This window comes from Capra hircus, chromosome 11 (assembly GCF_001704415.2).
Source record: "Capra hircus breed San Clemente chromosome 11, ASM170441v1, whole genome shotgun sequence".
In the NCBI taxonomy this organism is placed as follows: domain Eukaryota; kingdom Metazoa; phylum Chordata; class Mammalia; order Artiodactyla; family Bovidae; genus Capra; species Capra hircus.
This window is the reverse complement of record NC_030818.1, coordinates 99,665,953-99,684,729: the sequence shown is the minus strand read 5'-3', so window position 1 is coordinate 99,684,729 and position 18,777 is coordinate 99,665,953. Positions and strand designations below refer to the sequence as shown.

Below are 18,777 nucleotides of genomic sequence, written 5' to 3'. Positions count from 1 at the left end.
CTCCAGTATTCTTGCCTGGGAAATCCCATGGACGGAGGAGCCTGGCTTGGGGTCGCAAAAAAAAAAAGCAACTGAACGGCTAAACAACAAGGAAATAAAAAACTTTAATTACAATATCTCAACATGGGCTCATTAATTTTAACAAATGTAAACACGACTGAAGCGACTTAGCAGCAGCAGCAACATAACTAACGACAGCAACAGCAAAACCTACTAATGTAAGATGTAGATAATCGAGGAAACTGCGTGCGAGGGTGTGGTAATATGGAGCCTCTCTGTACCGTCCTCTCAACTTTTCTATAAACGTAAGTAAAGTCGCTCAGTCGTGTCCGACTCTGCGATCCCATGGACAGTAGCCTACCAGGCTCCTCTGTCCGTGGGATTCTCCAGGCAAGAGTACTGGAGTGGGTTGCCATTTCCTGCTCCAGGGGATCTTCCAGACCTAGGGATCGAACCCGGGTCTCCCGCATTGCAGGCAGACCGTCTGAGCCACCAGGGAAGCCCATGCAAAACTGTTCCCCAAAAGCTAAAAAGAGGAAAAAAAAAAAAATTGGCTCCTCCCACTACCCCAGCGCCTAAAGCAGGAAAGGGCTTTGCCCTTCACAAAGATGGCAGCCGCCGGCGTCGGAGGCGATCCGCCCCTTTGAAGAATGGCGGCGCCGGCGGGAGGAACCGGAAGCGCGGTCTGGTGGCGGCGCCGGTCGGCGGTAGGAGCGAGAACGGGCGGGGCGGCGCGGGTCCCGGCATGAAGCTGGGGCGGGCCGCGCTGGGCCTGCTGCTGCTGGCGCCGTTGGCGGTGCGGGCGGTGGAGCCCATCAGCCTGGGATTGGCCCTGGCCGGCGTCCTCACCGGCTACATCTCCTACCCGCGCCTCTACTGCCTGTTCGCCGAGTGCTGCAGCCCAAAGCGGAGCCTCAGCCGGGAAGGTAGGATGGCCCGGGGTCTGGTGCCTGAGCTGGGAAGGGGGTCAGAGTTGGGGGCCAGCCAGGAGGCCGGGAAGCCCGGGCAGTGCCCAGCCGGGGGTTGGTGGGGCAGGGGGGGCGGGCCAGACCCGGAACCGGCGTGCGGCACGGGGCCTGGCTCCTGGGCCAGGACCGCAGGCAGACCGGACTTTGGTCTGAGACCTGCGGATGCCAGCTGCACCTTCGCCCAGAAAGCGGGCGGGTGGACGATCGGAAACTTCCTCTAGAGAGTTTCTTGCTCGCTCCTTGCCAGAGACGGGAAGGCTGGTGGGGGCTCTCGACGCAGAGCAGCGGAGCCGAATTACTCTGCCCTTTTTTTCCTGCCGGCCTTCGGGTGGGGAGGGACAGGGCCGGGGTGAGGGGCTCGCGCTGTTGGCGGAGGCACTGGAGCCAGGGTCTCATCCGAAAGTGTGGCAGGACTTGCAGAGGGAGGGCCTCCTGGGCTCACGGGTCACCTGGGCCTAGTGCCTACCTTTGTCTGCGTCCCAGTAAACGCTTGGAAGAGCTTAGCCGGCTTTGCGTGAGCCTGTAAACTGGGCTACTTTTTGCCAGGTGTGTCCCCCTACTCTCCGCCTGACTGGCTTTGTTTTATTTTTCAGCGCTGCAGAAGGATCTCGACAGCAAGCTCTTTGGACAGCATCTTGCAAAGAAAGTCATCTTAAATGCTGTGTCTGGCTTCATCAGCAACCCAAAGCCCAAGAAACCTCTCACCCTCTCCCTGCACGGGTGGACAGGCACTGGCAAAAATTTTGTCAGCAAAATCATCGCGGAGAATATCTACGAGGGTGGGCTGAACAGTGACTATGTCCACCTGTTTGTGGCCACGCTGCACTTCCCACACATCTCGAACATCACTCTGTATAAGGCAAGGGCCGAATTTTGGAATCCTTCAGGGATGATGCTTGCTTTGGGGTTTCTTTGTTGGGGGATGGGATTTGGATGTTCTGTGTTGAAAGGAGTGAGCCCTGAAAACAGCCACACGTGGCCGTTTCCCTTTAAAAAGTGTGGAAATTACAGAGGCTTGGAGATGGCAGAAGCAATGACACCATCAAAGCTGGTTTCTGAAAACAGGCTGCGGGTGGTACTCAGTAAGTGGTGTGGTAGGATCTTAGAGATGGACGTAATCAAATCCTGGTTAAAGCTCTTCAAATCTAACATGTTTTATAAAAGGGAAACCATTTTTAGGGAGGCCTAAGTTTGCTTTTATACTTGAACTCACTGATTTAACAGCCTGGCTTCCAGGGCAGACACACCTGAATTTGAGCCCCAGGCTCCCACCTATCAGCTGTGTAATGTTGGGAGAGTCACCTGACTTCTCTTGAGACTCAGGTTCTTCATCTGTCAAATGGCAGTTGTGAGAATTTCTTTTTAAAAAAATTTTGACTATGCCACGTAGCATGTTGGGTCTTCGTTCCCTGACCAGGGTTTGAACCCGTGCCACCCCCTGCAGTGGAAGCTGGGAGTCTTAACCACTGTGTCACCAGGGAAGTCAGAATTTCTTGAGGTCTTAAACCTGTCAAGTATGTAACATGATGCTCAGCACATGAGCGTTCAAATCATTGGTAACTATTGCCTTTTTTTTTTTTTTTTTGTCTCACCTGTGTGAACACATTTTTCCCTTCAGCTTGGATGAGCATCAGGGTCACTGCCCAGGAGTTCCTGGGATGTGAGGCTTTCGCTGCTACAACTGGGAAAGTTCCAGGCAAATAGGGACGAGTTGCTCTTCCTAGTTAGCATTCCATCTTCGCTGTTTAACAGCTGTGTGACTGAGCAAGTTACGTAACCTCCCTGCACCTCAGTTTCCTGGTCTGTGAAATAGGAAATGCAGTAGTTAACTGCTTTGATGGGTTTTGGAAGATCACAATAAAACGGGTGAACCGTGCTTAGAACAGGGTCTTGCCTGTAGTGAGTGCTCCATGTACGCTATCTGTTGTCTGTGAGAGGGAGGAACAGAATGGAAGGCCTTGGCTGCTAGAGCCCGCCAGACCTGAGGGAATTCTCGTTTAAACAGTGACTCACTCTGTGGCTTTGTTCAAGTCACTCCAGCTCTCCTGAGGTTCTTCTGTAAATAGAGGTTAGTTCATATCTACAGAGCAGAGTTGGGCTTCCCAAGTGGTGCTAGTGGTAAAGAACCCACCTGCCAACGCAGGAGATCTAAGAGACACAGGCTCGATCCCTGGGTTGGGAAGATCCCCTGGAGGAGGGCATGGCAACCCGCTCCAGTATTCTTGCCTGGAGAATCCCATGAACAGGGGAGTTGATCAGTTACAGTTTACGGGGTTGCAAGAGTCAGACACGATTGAAGTGACTTTTCACGAACAGAGCAAAGTTACTGCTTTGGTTAATAGGCACCCATGGAACACTGTACACATGGTCTGAGTAGCCAAGCGAAACTCCAGATCATAAGAAGTCAAGACCTATATCATAACTTCCAGAATTTTCCTCAGAAACTAATAGCTAACTCTTTCTTTTTACCTTGTGTGTGTGCTTAGTTGCTTCAGTTGTGTCTGATTCTTTGCAACCTCATGGACTGTAGTCTGCTAGGCTCCGCTGTCCATGGAATTCTTTACGCAAGAATATCGGAGTGGATTGCCCTGTCCTCCTTCAGGGCATCTTCCTGACCCAGAGATCAAACCCAGGTCTCCTGTGTCTCCTGCATTGCAGGCGGATTCTTTTACCTACTGAGCCACCTGGGAAGCCCTCTTCTTATCATAGGGAGAAACATCTAGGAAAGCATTTTGAAAAACCATAGCTGAAATTTCTGATGAAAAGGGTCCTCTCTCCTCATCTTGATTGCTTAATACAAGAAGTACCTACATAATGTTCGTAGGGAATGTTCCATTTAAGCAGATTTATTCCAGCAGTCTCCAGGCACTGTTTCAGAAACTCAGGAATGTTGCCTTCCCACACTCATCCTCGAGCACGTGTGCTCTTGAGGTCTCCTTACCCTTCTCGAGACGTTAGAGCCCTTCTCCAGGCTTTTCCAAGGACTTAATCAGGGAAGAGGTTGCTCGGTCTCTGCTTTCTCCCAAGAAGGCTGGTGTCCACAGGATATGTTTTAACATGTTCATTTTGATGACAGAGGACTAGCAATGTAGCATCCATGTGACAAGTCACAGGACAAGAATTATAATCAGGGTGTGGGGCCTTGGAATCAGGCAGGGTGGGGTTCAGATCTTCACTCTGTTACAGGCCAATTTTGTAACATTGGGGGAATTTTGGAACCTCGGTTGATTAAGCTCTTTGTGCCTCGGTCTTCTCATCTGTAAAATGGGCATGATGATGCCCACTCTGTGGGGTTGTGGTGAGGAACAGAAGAGCTATGAAGTTCTCGGCACAGCGGGAAGCACACAGTAAGCTCCTGTAAATGCAGCCTTTGTAGACCCCAGGTGCCACGTTAATAGTGCTCCCCCGGCTGTGTCAGTCGCACTTCTGAGAATCTCTGTTGGCTTCCCCCTTGTCACTCAGGATCAGTTACAGTCGTGGATTCGCGGCAACGTGAGTGCCTGTGCAAGGTCCATCTTCATATTTGATGAAATGGACAAGATGCACGCCGGCCTCATAGACGCCATCAAGCCTTACCTAGACTATTACGACAACCTGGATGGGGTCTCCTATCAGAAAGCCGTCTTCATATTTCTCAGGTAAAGTCGGGGCCGGGACATGGTTGAAGAGCTCTGAGCCCCAGCCCTGGGGGTTTCGGGGAGAAACACCCCAGTCCTTATTCACTGGAATTGTCCCGTAGCAATGCTGGAGCAGAAAGGATCACAGATGTGGCTTTAGATTTCTGGAGAAGTGGAAAGCAGAGGGAAGAAATCAAGCTCAAAGACATGGAGCATGCCTTGTCTGTGTCGGCCTTCAATAACAAGAACAGTAAGTGGGGGCACTGGTCTGGCGGTCTGGTGGTTAAGACTCCACACTTGCAATGCAGGGGCCGTGAGTTCGAACCCTGGTCAGGGAAGTAAGATCCCACATGCAGTGCAGCGCAGTGAAAGAAAAGAAAGCACATTAAATGGGGTTATCTGCTCCTACCACCAAACCCCTCCCCTGGCCCCATTCATGATCCTGCATCCTGTTTTAGACTGACAGCCTCCCCATCACCTGGGACCGATTCTCGGTCTCTTCCCCAGGCCTGCTGAGGTCTGAATTCCTGAGGGAATCTGTGTAAACACACTCCAGGTGACTTTTACTCACACTCAAGAAAGAGGAACTTCGTTGATCCTCAAGATCTTAAATATTTGTTTCCTGTTTCCTTCAGTTAAATCGAAGCAGATGGTGGAACAAGGATGGCTACCGGGGAGGCTTTGGTGGAGATGGGCCCTCAGGCCCTTTGCTTTCTTGCCTTGCCATGGAACTCTGAGGGTCTGTGCCCCAGAGGAACAGCCCGACAAGGAAGGGCTGCAGTTTTAAATAGAGTGGTGAGGGAAGGCTCACGTGAGGGTGACATCTGAGCTGACCTGAGGAGTGAGGGAGCCATGTGGAAATGAGAGAAAAGCAGTGCACCAGAGGGAAGAGCACACGCGAGGCCCCTGAGGTGGCAGAGTGCCTGGACGAAGGGCAGGAGAACGCAGAAGAGCTGGAGCTCGGGGTGGGCTGCAGATCGTGGAAGGCCTGGGGACCCACAGCAGGGCTCGGCTGCAAGTGGAAAAGGGAGTCCTTGGAGGGTTTTGAGCCGACTGCCCTGTTGAGACCTAGTTTTAACAGGCCTGCCTTGCTGCCAGGTGAACAAACTGAAGGCGGCAATGGGGGCGGGGGGGATGGCCAGCGAGGAGCGGCTGCAGCAACCCAGGGGGGAGGTGCTGGTGGCTGGGCCGGGCATCGCAGCAGTGGGAGTGGTCGGTCACGGGCGGCCTGGCGTGTATTTTGAAGGTAGAAACAGTGAGATTTCCTAAAGGGCTGTGTGGGAATGAGAAACAAATTGAGGATCTGGTCTGAGCACTTGGCAGGGCCCCCCTGCCCCGCCCCGTTCGTTCAGGGGGCCGCCTCCAGGAGGGGCAGGTTTGCAGGGAGCAGGGGAAATGGCGCATTGGAGGCGTGGGAGCAGAGGTGTGGAGCAGGCGCTGAAGTCCCAGTGCACTTGGGGGGGGGGCGGGGAGTGGCTGTCAGGCTGAGGACAGACCAGGGAGTGGTCACCAGCGCTCTGTAAAGTCATTTGCTCCAGCTGAGCACTCATTCAGGGGTCTGTCTGGGGGTTCTGGTTGTCCTGACTCCCCGGCTGATTAGCCTTCTGCCCTCCTTGCCTGATGGCCCCAACTCAGCATTCGCAGCCCCTGGCACTACCGGGGGTCGTCTGTTTACTGGCTGACTGGGCGGCTCCTCTGTTGTGAACCTGGGAGGCAGGTCAGCATCTGCCTGGCTGTGCTCCGTCCCCAGCCTCAGGCAAGTCCGGCAGGCCTTCGGGAGACTGGCCAGGGCTGTCCCACTTGCTGCAGGCCTACTGCCCTCAGCACTCAGTTTGGTTCTTTCCCACAGCCACAGACTCCACCCCATCCAGGCAGTCAGATGTTTACTGAGCCCCTGCTGTGTGCAAAGCCCTGTTGGGCAGGAAAAGAATAAACCCCAGTTGTGATTCTGTGATGGACAGTGAGAACGTGTATCTGGCCTTCGTCCACATTTTCTGGCCCAGTGCTCCTAAAGCCCTTGGATTTTCCAAGCAGTGAGAGCCGTAAAGGTGTCTTGATGTTCCTGACACGCCCCTTTCAGCCACCCGGAGTCTGTTAAGTGAGGTGACTTTTGGAGAATACCTAAGGTGGGGGGCGCTTCCCAGGAGAACCTCCCTGGATTGGAGGGCTAGAGCTTTCAGTCTCTCACCCTTTCAGGCCCCTGGGGAGGGGAGGGGCAGCTGAAGGTTGACTTAGTCGCCAGTGGGCAGTGATTTAATCAGTCATGCCTAGGTAGAGAATTTTCTGTAAGAACCCTAAAGGACGGGGTTCGGAGAGCTCCGGGTTGGTGAAGACGCAGAGATTTGGGGAGAGTGATGGGCTCAGAGTTCATGGGAGCTCCACGCCCCTTCCCACATCCCTTGCCCCCTGCGTCTCCAGCTGGCTGGTCTAGTCATAAAAGATTTCTCTGAGTTCCATGAGCTCCACTTACAAAGAAATTGAACCCAAGGAGGGGCGGCATGGGCCCCTCAGGAGCACAGGGGACAGCCGGAACTTCCGGTCGGGGGCTGGGGGCTGTCTCCTGGGGCGGCGCCCGGCCTGTGGGACCTGCCGCAGTCTCCGGGCGCCGCGTCGGCAGAACCGAGGGGAACTCTAGGGCCTCCGGGTGGTGTCAGAGAAGCGCTTGGTGGCATTGGAGAAGACTCGGGTGGGAAGGGCGGCAGAGCCAGCCCGGGATTACGGCACAGGACGGAAGCGGGAGGGCGGAAGGGGGACAGTTCTGAAGAACCTCAGGCTGGGACCCAGTGGTGCTGGCTCGCCTCAGAGGAGGGAGCGTGGGGTCCAGAGGCCGGGGGTCTGGGAGGACCCGTGACCGCCCTGCGGCCGCAACAGCGCTGTCTTCACACGTTACTGGGGCTCTAGCCTTTGGTCCCCCAAACGCTCTGGAGGGTTTGGACATGGAGGCGGCAGCAGTGAGTGTGCACCCTGTCACTGATCCAGCCACGGGAACCCCAGCCAGTCGCAAATTTCTGAGAGGCTGGTCTTTCCCCGGGAACTCCCGTCACCTTCCCCTTCTGTGAACCTGCCAGCCTGTCTCTGGTCCCTTGCTTGCATGGCCTGTCTGTCCAGGGATGGCCGGTGAGCCTCCTTCCCGCTTGAGGTCTTGAGAGGCCTCCCCTCCCACGGTGGCGCCACCCTGTCATCGGCTGCTGACGAGCTGAATGGCCAGCCTGCCTGCTGCTTAGATCAGTCCCCGCTGAGGGCAGGCACCGGGCTCCCCCTCGTGGTCGACACCCAGCCGATGCATGCAGATGGGCAGACCCACGGTGGATGAACAGCACCTTTTTCTTTTTCCCAGGTGGCTTCTGGCACAGCAGCTTAATAGACCGAAACCTCATTGATTATTTCGTTCCCTTCCTCCCGCTGGAATATAAACACCTGAAGATGTGCATCAGAGTCGAAATGCAGTCCCGAGGCTACGAGGTGGACGAGGACATTGTGAGCAGGGTGGCTGAGGAAATGACATTTTTCCCCAAAGAGGAGAGAGTTTTCTCCGACAAAGGCTGCAAAACCGTATTCACCAAGTTAGATTACTACTACGATGACTGATGGCGCCAGAGCAGTCCCGGAAGAGAGTGAAATGAATTCTTCCTGTGTGACAGGACAGGCACTTCCCGGGCATTTTTTCATCCAGCAGAACCTACAGGCTGTCAGTGACGGATGCAGACGGACAGCAGCCCCCAGGGCCTGCAGAGGCGGGGAGGAGCCCGCTCCCAGCCCACCCAAGCCAGGGCTCATGATTTTTTTTTTAAAAAATCATGTTTTAATTTCAAGTGTTTCTGTTTCAAGGAAGGATGAATCAGTTTTACTGAAAAATGTGATAATTTTTATTTAAAATGGTTTTTAACATTATGAGAAGCTTTTCAGACTCTTAAGTTGTTGACGTGTGTGTTTTTTCGTAATTTCCTCATTACAACGTACACCGTGATGTCACTACTGCATAAATGCCCACGCCTGCCACCCTCAGTGTGTCCTCTAGGGTGGCGTGACTGTGGACCGAGGCTGGAGCAGCGAGCAGACCTGTCACGGGATGACCATCACAAGGGCGATGAGCCTTAGATAGAAGACAGACACACCCAGGCCCATCACAGATAAGGCCCAAGTGTGCTTCCCAAGAGTGTTCATCACAGTAACACTGTGAACTGTAACACTGTGAATGATCTTAGTAACACTGTGAACGATTTGCTAGAAACAGAATTTCCTGGAAAGAAAAGTGTCTGCAAGCCTATCGCTTGCCTGTCAGTGAGCTTTGAAAAAGCCCCTCTCTGCTTTCCATTCCTGAATGAGTCATGCACTCAGTGGCAGGTTTTGCCAAATTTTCATAAAAATACGGTTTTTCATATTTTTTTACTCATTTTCATCATGTTTAATCAGAACTCCCCAAACCTCTAGGAAAGCTTAGCTTCTTCCCCCATGATGCTGAGCACGGTGTTTCTATTTGTTAAATGCAAATGCTGCGACTTTACAATATGATTCGTGAATACATTTTTTTAAAAGTGGGGAAAAAAAAAAAACACCTTGAGGCCCTACCTTCTGTGCTTGGGCTGTGAATTGAGACCTAACCCCAGGCACCCCAGTGCACCCCAGGCCGAAATGGGGAGGAGCGTGACACAGCTGAGGATCTGGGTGGCTCTGGCTCTGCTCAGTTCCCTGGGGTGTCCAGTGTCTCGGGTTCACGGAGCTCCCAACTCCCAGCTGTGAAATTCATTCAAGTCTGGAGACCTAGCCCCCACTGAGAAGCCAGGCAGGAGTGAGAGCAGTATAGGGGCCTAAATACCTTGCATTGTGCACACACGTGTGCCTACAAGGGCTCTTGTGGGTGTGAGTGTCTGCAGTGCTCACAGGGGCAGTCTTTAGCAGGCACAGAAAACGGGGACACCCTGCCTCAGGGCTACACACCCAGTACAGGAACTAAGGCCACCCAGGCCCCCTAAGGCACCCCTGAGCACTGGAGAGTTCCTGATGTTGCCCTGAAGCTGGCCTGCTGTGTCCCCAGGAGTCACGGATTGGGGCTATCCATTCATCTGAAGTCCCCAGTCCCTGGGAGTCCCTATTAGGGGACACTGGGGTCCCCTGACTCACCTAGAAAGTTCAGTCTTCCAGATGAGGCTGCGTGGGGAGAAGTGGAAGCAGCAGTGGCCTGGGATCCCAATGGAGAGAGGGCAGGCTCATGGGATGCGCACTTCCAACCTGGAAACGGGGGGAGTGGGTGACCTGATGGTGAAGAGGGTCTGTTTTCTAGAAAGGGCTCCATCCTTGGTCCTGGGAAGAGCCAGTGTGAACAAATAACTCACTGAAGAGCCCAGGTTGAGGGATTAAGCTGAGATCTGGTTAATGTAACAAGGATTTCGTTATTTCCAGGTTCTGGGCAGGAAGACCAGGCAAGCAGGTTTCCTGGTCTGAGCTCGGCCATACTGTAGGTCCAGAATGGCAGCCGTGAAATCACATTTTAGGGCCTCGCTTTCCTGCCTGCATTAATTTTCGAGCGTATCTGTTTGAAAGAAAGCCAGCCTGGGACTTCCCCAGTGATCCAGTGGTTAAGACTCTGCCTCCCGGTGCAGGGGGTGTGGCTCTGACCCCCGGTGGGAAACTAAGGGGCCACGAGCCATGGGGTGCAGCCAAAAAATAAAGTAAGACCAGCCCTTTCTCGTGCTTACATCCACAAAAATTACCTGGGGTGTGACTCATCATCTAATCCAGTTTAACTTTGTACTGAACAGCCTTTAAGGTAAACGATGTGAAGACAGCCAACCAGCATGTCCAGTAAGCCTAATTCACCCAAGTTATTAAAGAGCCTTTCCTCAGCTCAGAAAAAAATAAACCAGAAAAAAAATCTGCAAGTGGCATCTCATGATAAAATTTAAGCCTTATTATTTGACATTCAGTAGGTCAGTCCAAGCTCATCTACGTCTTACTTGGGGTGAGGAGGCTGGGCCGTGGGCATCTGCGGCCTTTTCAAGTTACAAGTCAGTAACAGCAGTTCAAAGGTAGCCAACACGTCTCGAGTTTATTGCATCATTGTAAACAAGAAATCTTATCTCCTCCTGACCAGAAACCCAAAAGGTTATAAAAGAAATTTAACTTAGATCCAACTTGAGGACATGTACTAAAAGTTTCAAGCCTTACCTTGACATTTTTTAAAGACTAAGTGTGATCCTCTATAAGGCACGGCCATGCTGTAGGAACATTCATTCTGCCATATCTTATATATATATAAAAGCTGCATGTTCTCATTACGTGTCTTCAGTTGCACTGCAACCACAAGATAGAGCGATTCACACTGGCTGGAATCAAAGTCTTATTCCCCCAAGGCGTGGGCAGTGCAGCCTGGCACCACCACCATAAAGGACATCATTCTTAGATGACACCCAGGACCAGCCAAGACCGTCTGTTTTAAGAGCATCTGATAAATGAACAGGCAATTATCCCCTCCCATGTTTTAAAATAAGCAATGTTTCGTTTCTCTATTATCTAAGATTCCCAAGTAAAAACATTATTAAAAACAGCCATATCCTTGAAAACGCAAGCATTTCTAGTGTACAATACTTTCTCTTTGGCAATGCAAGCTGATCGTCCAGTTGGCACGTGTCCTCTGTGGAGAAAGATGGGGTTCTGCAGATTTCAAATGGTTCTGTGGAGTCAAGTGAAAAGCTGATCGACATGTAAACTGTAACAAACATTCCACCATGGGAACCAAGGACTCAAACTCAAAGCCAACGGCTGCGTTGTGATCCATCTCTAGAGACGAGATGGCTGGTGGGACCCGGAGCCATGGCTGAAATTCAGGAGGAGCAGTAGTACCAGAAAGGCTGCGGTCAACACCAAGTGAGAGCTGGAGATGGAATCCCATGACGAGGGTTGGAAACAGCAGCAAAGCCACGGACAGAAGGAGAGGTCTTGCCCGTTCTGCAGGGCCGCAGGGGCCTGGCACGGAGCCCCCACCCCACAAACAGACGGTTCACCCAGCCGTGTGCTCGGCCTGGGTTCTCCTGCTGGACAATCTGTGCCGGAAGGTGCCACCAATGTTACCTGAGAATACTTCATCTTGGTGAACGTGTTCTGTAGAAGAAAAAGAACAAGAGCTGAAGAGTGTTTCTGGCAGGTGAAAACCAATGCTCCCTGGCTTGCATTAGCCCCTGAACTTCAGTTCAGCTTCTGGGGTGTGGGTACCGTTGGGTCAGAAAGAGTCCCTGGCCTCTGTTTTCAAGGCACTTCTGTCAAGGTCAGTTAAGTGTGTGGGGGAGGCGGATTTCAAAACTTCATTTCCAACTGTGATGAACAGCTGCGTTGCCGTCATGTTGCGACACAAGTCCACTCGACAGCGGAGCATCATTTCACAAATCAACCCTTAGAACCTTCCGGATTCTGCGAGTCCACAGGTGCAAATGTGCAAACCCCGAGGAGGTCTTCAAAGTGCTTCTTCAGGCCCGGCCCCCGGTCTGCTGGGCGCCCGGTCGTGTCTCAGCCCGCCTGCCGAGGGCTCAGTAGAAATCCAGCCGTGACTGCACGGTCTTGCAGCCCTTGTCTGAGTATATCTTCTCGTCCTTCGGGAAGAACGTCATCTCCTCTGCCACTCGGGTGATGACATCTTCATCGATGGCGGAACCGCGGGCCTTCATCTCCGCCCGCACACACATCTTCACGTGTCTGTACTCCAGGGGCAGGAAAGGGATGAAGTAGTCGATGAGGTTCCGGTCTATCAGGCCGCTGTGCCACAGGCCACCTGGGAAACAGGGCACAGCTGGGTTTCCTGCCGCTTCCGTCCTTGTCAGCCCGCCAGCATGCGGCTCCTACAGGGCCTGTCCTCATCCCCACCCCAGCACATTCCCCACGTCTGCGGCCCTCAAGATTCGCTTTTGGTCAAGCCTGATGTAAGGGTTGGCTGGCTACCCCCACTAACTGGCTTCTAGAATAGCACGCCCTCCAAAACAAGTCCCTACTTCAGCCAAGCTACAGGGGTGAGCGGATTCTGTGGTTTTCTGAAAGGGAGAGACGGTTGGGACTTTCCTGGCGGTCTGGTGGTTAGGACCTGAGCTTCCGCTGCAGAGGGCACGGGTTCGATCCCTGGTTGGGGAACTAAGAAACCACAAGCTGCAGAGTCAAAATGAAAAAGAGAGAGAGAAAGAGAAGGGTGATGCTGTGGGCCAGGTGGAGGGCACCCACTCAGGGAGACTCACTGTGTTTGTTATTGAAGACCCCGACAGACAGCACCGCCTCCAGGTCCTTCAGCTGGATGTCCTCTCTCTTCCTCCCGGCCCGCCAGAAGTCAAGGGCCGTCTTAGTTATGAGGTCTCCGCCTGCGTTGCTGAGTTTGCCAGACACCAGATTAAAACCACACACTGACTTCTCTATGACATATACACACTACTGTATATAAAAGATAACTAGTGAGAGCCTACTGTCCAGCACAGGGAACTCTACTCAATACTCTGTGGTGACCTAGATGGGTAAAAATACCTAAAAAACAGTGTACATATGTATATAACACTTTGCTATAACCTCAGATATGCAGATGACACCACCCTTATGACAGAAAGTGAAGAGGAACTAAAGAGCCTCTTGATGCAAGTGAAAGAGAGACTGAAAAAGCTGGCTTAAAGCTCAACATTCAAAAAACCAAGATTATGGCATCTGATCCCATCACTTCATGGCAAATAGATGGGCAAACAATGGAAACAGTGACAGACTTTATTTTCTTGGGCTCCAAAATCACTGCAGATGGTGACTGCAGCCATGAAATTAAAAGACGCTTGCTCCTTGGAAGAAAAGCTATGACCAACCTAGATAGCACATTAAAAAGCAGAGACATTACTTTGCCAACAAAGGTCCATCTAGTCAAGGCTATGGTTTTTTCAGTAGTCATGTATGGATGTGAGAGTTGGACCATAAAGAAAGCTGAGCACTGAAGAATTCATGCTTTTGAACTGTGGTGTTGGAGAAGACTCTTGAGAGTCCCTTGGACTGCAAGGAGATCCAACCAGTCCATCCTCAAGAAAATCAGTCCTGAAGGACTGATTGGAAGTCCTTCATTGGAAGGACTGATGCTGAAGCTGAAACTCCAATACTTTGGCTACCTGATATAAAGACCTGACTCATTGGAAAAGACCCTGATTCTGGGAAAGACGGAGGGCAGGAGGAGAAGGGGGCAACAGAGGATGAGATGGTTGGATGGCATCACCGACTCAATGGATATGAGTCTGAGCAAACTCCGGGAGATGGTGAAGGACAGGGAGGCCTGGCGTGGTGCAGTTCTTGAGGTCACAGAGTCAGACACGACTGAGCGACGACCAACAAACTCCCACAGACATTAACACAGCACTAAACCAACTCGACTCCAATAACAATCAATTTCAAGAAAAAGACAGTCTAATCAGGAAACGGACCTGCTCTAAGTTCACTGTTTTTTTTTTTCCTTTTCAGTTTCTTTCCAGCTTACAGCCAAATAGATAAACCAGTCTATACGTATTAAAGGCGTGTAATGACTTCTTACTGATGTTACTTATCAGGAAACACTGTGAGTTTTCCAAGATGGAATCAGTTTGTGATATTTCTCAAAAGTTTATTTTTAACCAAGGAGTATTTACTATCTGTTACTAGAAAAAGAAAAAGAAAAAACAAATGCATCTGCCCTCACGAGCTGAAAATCTGTTTTCTCAGGCAGAGATAAAAAAAAAACTTGGTGTGCAACGCTATGACTTTTTACCAAGCCCAGAGATGACATGTGTAGGTAGCGAAACGGCCTATTATCAGTAACAATTTCCTTCATTCGTTTCCTCCTGCCCCTGCCCAGTGCCATGATGACACCAGCAACCCGGAAGAAGTCTGCAAGTTACTTTTGCCAGGCTGGCACGTTTGTCCCCCCCACATTTCTAGCCCTGGGAAAATGAAGGGCTCAGTACATCCCCACTCAAGAAACACCTCCCACTGACCTGAGAAAGATGAAGATGGCCTTCCGGTAAGATACACCATCAATCTGCTCGTAGTAATCTAGGAACGGCTTGATTGCGTCAATGACTCCCGGGTGCAACTTATCCATCTCGTCAAATATGAACACGGAGCCCGCACATGCACTCACGTTACCCTGGATCCACCTCTGTAACTGGTCCTGGACCAACCATAAAAGAAAAAATGGGTCACGGGGACTCAAAAGGGTGTGCCCAGGGGAAAAGCGCTACGCTGTTCTTCACACTCAGGAAGGTGAAAAATCAGAGCTCTCTGGGGTTTAACAACAAAAACCACATCCCAATCTGCACTCACTGGGTAACTACTTTTCCAAAACTTCATCTATAAAAACTAGGAGGAACATGGCTGATTCATGTCAATGTATGGCAAAAACCACTACAATACTGTAATTAGCCTCCAATTAAATAAATTTTAAAAAAATTAAATTTTAAAAAAACAAAGAAGAAAAAGGGGAGGGGGATGGAAACCAGCAGAGAGATGGGTGCTAAAAGGCAAATAAGTTTTCCTAACTCAAATGAAGTACCCAATGCAACTTTTTAAAGGTATAAGAAGTATAAGATATGTTTAAGAATAAGTATAAGAATATTTATCGTTTCACTGGTAACCAACCGATAATTTTCATCTCACTGTGGACGGAAATCTCAATTTTACTAGACATACTGAGGAATAAGAAACTAGACTAAGACCAGCGCTGTGTCCAAAGCCAGTGCCATGTAATGGTGTTACAAGTATAGTGAACAAAGACGCTGACCTAGATGACATTTCACGACAAGCATGTGTGCCTGTATTTCTAGGGATTTATGAAAGAATTTGGAAAATAAGAAAATCACTCTCTTTTTGGCTGTCTTCCCTGTCTTACTGTTTATGTGGCAAATATCCACTTTTACTTCCTTGTTCAGTCTCTATTCCTTATTTCAGTCCCCACCTAACACTAAGTAGGAACACTAAGGATGTAGGAATACAGGATGTCCATTTAAACAAGAGCCCTACCGGACAAGTTAACAATACAATGCCAAGAACATGAAGGACGGGAGGAGCAAAGGGAAAAACCGCTACTGAGGAGGAAAAAAACCCCTCTGGTCCTCACTGCTTAAATGCAGAGGCCAAGCTGAAGCTACATCACAGGCAGGAATTTATTTTTCATTTTTAGCTGTGCTTGAGGGATCTTAGTTCCCTGACCAGGGATTGAACCTGTGCCCTCAGCAGTGAAAACATGGAGTCCTAACCACGAGACCACCAAGGAATTCCCAAGGGAGCCTTAAATAAAGCCATTTGAGTCTGTTTCACTTAACCAAGGGCTCGGACGGGGATGTTGCGCATGCTTACTGCACAGCACGGCTACCCTGCAGACTGGGAGACAGGAGATTTGGGTTCCAGTTTCTCATTTGTCATAAGGTCACAAAGACTGCGGGGAGCACGTCACCTTCCCGCTCTTGGCTCCATCTTTTAACGGAGCATCACCCCGCTGTACTGGGCTTCCCTGGTGGCTCAGTGGTAAAGAACCCACCTGTCACTGCAGGAAATGCAGATTCGATCCCTGGATTGGGAAGATCCCCTGGAGAAGGAAATGGCAGCCCACTCCAGTATTCTTGTCTGGGAAATGCCACGGACAGAGGAGACTGGTGGGCAACAGTCCATGGGGTGGCAAAGAGGCGGACACGACTTAGCGACTAAGCATGCCCACACCCCGCTGTATTATTTTGGAATTGGTGAGGCAAAAGCTGCAGAACTGCAAATGGCAAAGGGTCACCAGGATGGGGGACCTGTCCCTTAAACCAGTGGGGTCTGGGGCTACTGCAGCGCAAAGAAAGAAACAAAGGCTGGAGTCAGGGAACAGGTCACCCAGACCAGTCGGAGAAGCTGGAGGACGGGATAACAATTCCTTGCCTGATACAGTTTTATGTGCTGCTCATGAGGGAAGTGCAGGGTCGACACAAACAGGTGGACAAAGTTGCTCTTCAGGCCTTTGGGGTGAAGATTTTCAGCCACAATTTGGCTGACAAAATTCTTGCCTGTGCCAGCCCAGCCGTGTAAGGAGAGAGTCAGTGGTTTCTTCGGATTTTTGTTGTTCTTGAAGCCGGTCAGCGCCTTGAGAATCACCTCTGTGGCCAGATGCTGCCCAAACAGCTTCTCCTCCAAGTCCTGCTTCAGGGCTGTAGGAGCCAGCCCGAGAACAAGAGAGAAAAATACACATTAAACACGCACCAGAAGAGCAGTGCTCGCCCCAGCTGGCCAAAGTGGAAGGTACAGGTTAGCAAAGTGGTCCAGCATGTGATCTCTGCCAAACCCCAGGGTTGGCACTGAGGCGGAACCACGCACGGGGCTGCGGTCACACGAGGCCACTTCCAAGTAAAGGGACTGGAGAAGGAAGCTAAATGTGTTCGCTCATCCAAGGACTGGCCCTCTCGACTGGGCTGCTTTGCTATTCCCCCAGCCACCCTACCGGCTTGGAAGAAAACCGAGAGTCAGATGTGGGCTTTCGGGGCGGAAGCTGCACATCTGAAAGGTACTTAACAGGGTCGACACGGCACAGAAGGGCGGCTGCTTTTTCAGTTTCTTCTTACTGTCCTCCCAAGAATTGCAAACTTTTAGGGAGGAAGTTGGGCAGACCCCCCACGATCCGGAGGATCTCTCCGAAGACACAGCTTCCGAGGCGGCAACCGGGACCGAAACCCCACCTCTTCCTCCTACCCCATCCAAGGGTGAGCGCGGGGTGCGGGGGCGCTGACGCCCGCGAGGGGCCTGTCTCCCGCGCCCCGCGAGCCCCTCCAGGGCAGCCCCGCCGTACCCGACGCGTTGAGCGGCCGCTCGCTGCGGCAGCACTCGGCGAAGCGGCAGTACAGGTCCTTGTAAGACAGGTAGCCGGTGAGCGCCGACGCCGCCCCGATGGCGATACCCACCGTGATAGGCTCGAATGCCGCCACCACGTGGGCCGCCAGCAGCAGCCGCAGCGCCGCGGCGCCCCCAAGCCGCGGATCCAGCCGCATGGCCCACCTAGCGCCCGCCGCCACCGCCTTCACAGCGGCCTTGACCACCCAGGCGGTCGAGCGGTGGGATGGACTTCCGTTATGCGTCACTTCCGACCTCCAGGTCCGCCCACCCCATAGGACGGCTTCGATGGCTAGGGGCGTGGCTCCGTGTCGCCATCTTTGTGAGTGGCACGAAAGCTGTCTTCGTTCAGGGGCGTGGCTCTTTGCCGCCTTCTTTGTGAGTGGCACGAAAATCGTCTCAGCTTGGTCCAGTTGAGTCGCTCGCTAGTTTCCGACTCTTTGCAACCCCATGGACTGCAGCACGCCAGGCCTCCCTGTCCATCACCAGCTCCCGGAGTTTACTCAAACTCATGTCCATCCAGTCGGTGACGCCATCCAGCCATCTCATCCTCTGTCGTCCCCTTCTCCCACCTTCAATCTTTCCCAGCATCAGGGGCTTTTCAAATGAGTCAGTTCTTCGCATCAGGTGACCAAAGTATTGGAGTTTCAGCTTCAGCATCAGTCCTTCCAATGAATATTCCGGACTGATCTCCCTTAAGATGGACTGGTTGGATCTCCTTGCAGACCAAGGAACTCTCAAGAGTCATCTCCAACTCCACAGTTCAAAAGCACCAGTTCTTCAGCGCTCAGCTTTCTTCATAGTCCAACTCTTACATCCATACCTGACTACTGGAAAAACCATCTAGAAAAGCTTGGTGGAGGTGGTGGTTTAGTCTCTAAGTCGTGTCCGACTCTTGCGATCCCATGGACTGTAGCCTGCTAGGCTCCTCTGTCCGTGAGATTTTCCAGGCAACAATCCTGGAGTGGTTAGCTTCTGTTTCAAACCCATGCCTAACTTCTACTGTTTTGTTTTCTTCCCAGATCTTTCACACTTTGCTTTGTCACCCCTCCTTTCACTTCCCCTGGAGCTATCCTGAGCATTTGTCAAGTCTCCCCACCCACCTGCCTTCCTGAAACAGTTGCTTAGCACTCTGTACTGTGGGCCCCAGGCTGAGCCCTGGGGCTACAGCAAGGCAGATGTGCGAGGTCCAACCCAGAAGTCCATTCTTCCATTGAGCTGCTACAAGGCCAGCTCCTTGCTGGATGCTGGAAAACAGCAAGGAAGTAGAGGGGGCTGCCCCTACCGTCTGGACCTCTAAGGGAGGCAGTCAATGGGTGAGGGTCCATGCCGAGCTCTTTGAAGCTCAGGGGCCATGGAGC

At 51.8% G+C, this 18,777-nt stretch overlaps 2 protein-coding genes across 4 annotated transcripts; one reads left to right on the top strand and one right to left on the bottom strand.

Moving 5' to 3' along the window:
• TOR1A (torsin family 1 member A) lies at positions 620 to 8,499 on the top strand. The gene is made up of 5 exons (XM_018055957.1): positions 620 to 926; positions 1,562 to 1,827; positions 4,431 to 4,606; positions 4,708 to 4,835; positions 7,923 to 8,499. Exons 1-5 carry the CDS (start codon positions 746 to 748, stop codon positions 8,171 to 8,173), a joined length of 1,002 nt encoding a protein of 333 aa, XP_017911446.1. The 5' UTR covers positions 620 to 745; the 3' UTR covers positions 8,174 to 8,499.
• Positions 8,212 to 17,667, bottom strand: TOR1B (torsin family 1 member B). Of its 3 annotated transcripts, none has more exons than XM_018055958.1 (5): positions 17,376 to 17,649; positions 16,475 to 16,740; positions 14,554 to 14,729; positions 12,802 to 12,929; positions 8,212 to 9,814 (listed from the first exon to the last, which is right to left on the bottom strand). In XM_018055958.1, exons 1-5 carry the CDS (start codon positions 17,572 to 17,574, stop codon positions 9,678 to 9,680), a joined length of 906 nt encoding a protein of 301 aa, XP_017911447.1. In that variant the 5' UTR covers positions 17,575 to 17,649; the 3' UTR covers positions 8,212 to 9,677. The 3 variants fall into 3 exon arrangements, with proteins under 3 accessions (XP_017911447.1, XP_005687325.2, XP_017911448.1); XM_005687268.3 differs by lacking the exon at positions 8,212 to 9,814 and adding an exon at positions 10,473 to 12,347 and having other exon boundaries at positions 17,376 to 17,667; XM_018055959.1 differs by lacking the exon at positions 8,212 to 9,814 and adding an exon at positions 10,473 to 11,683.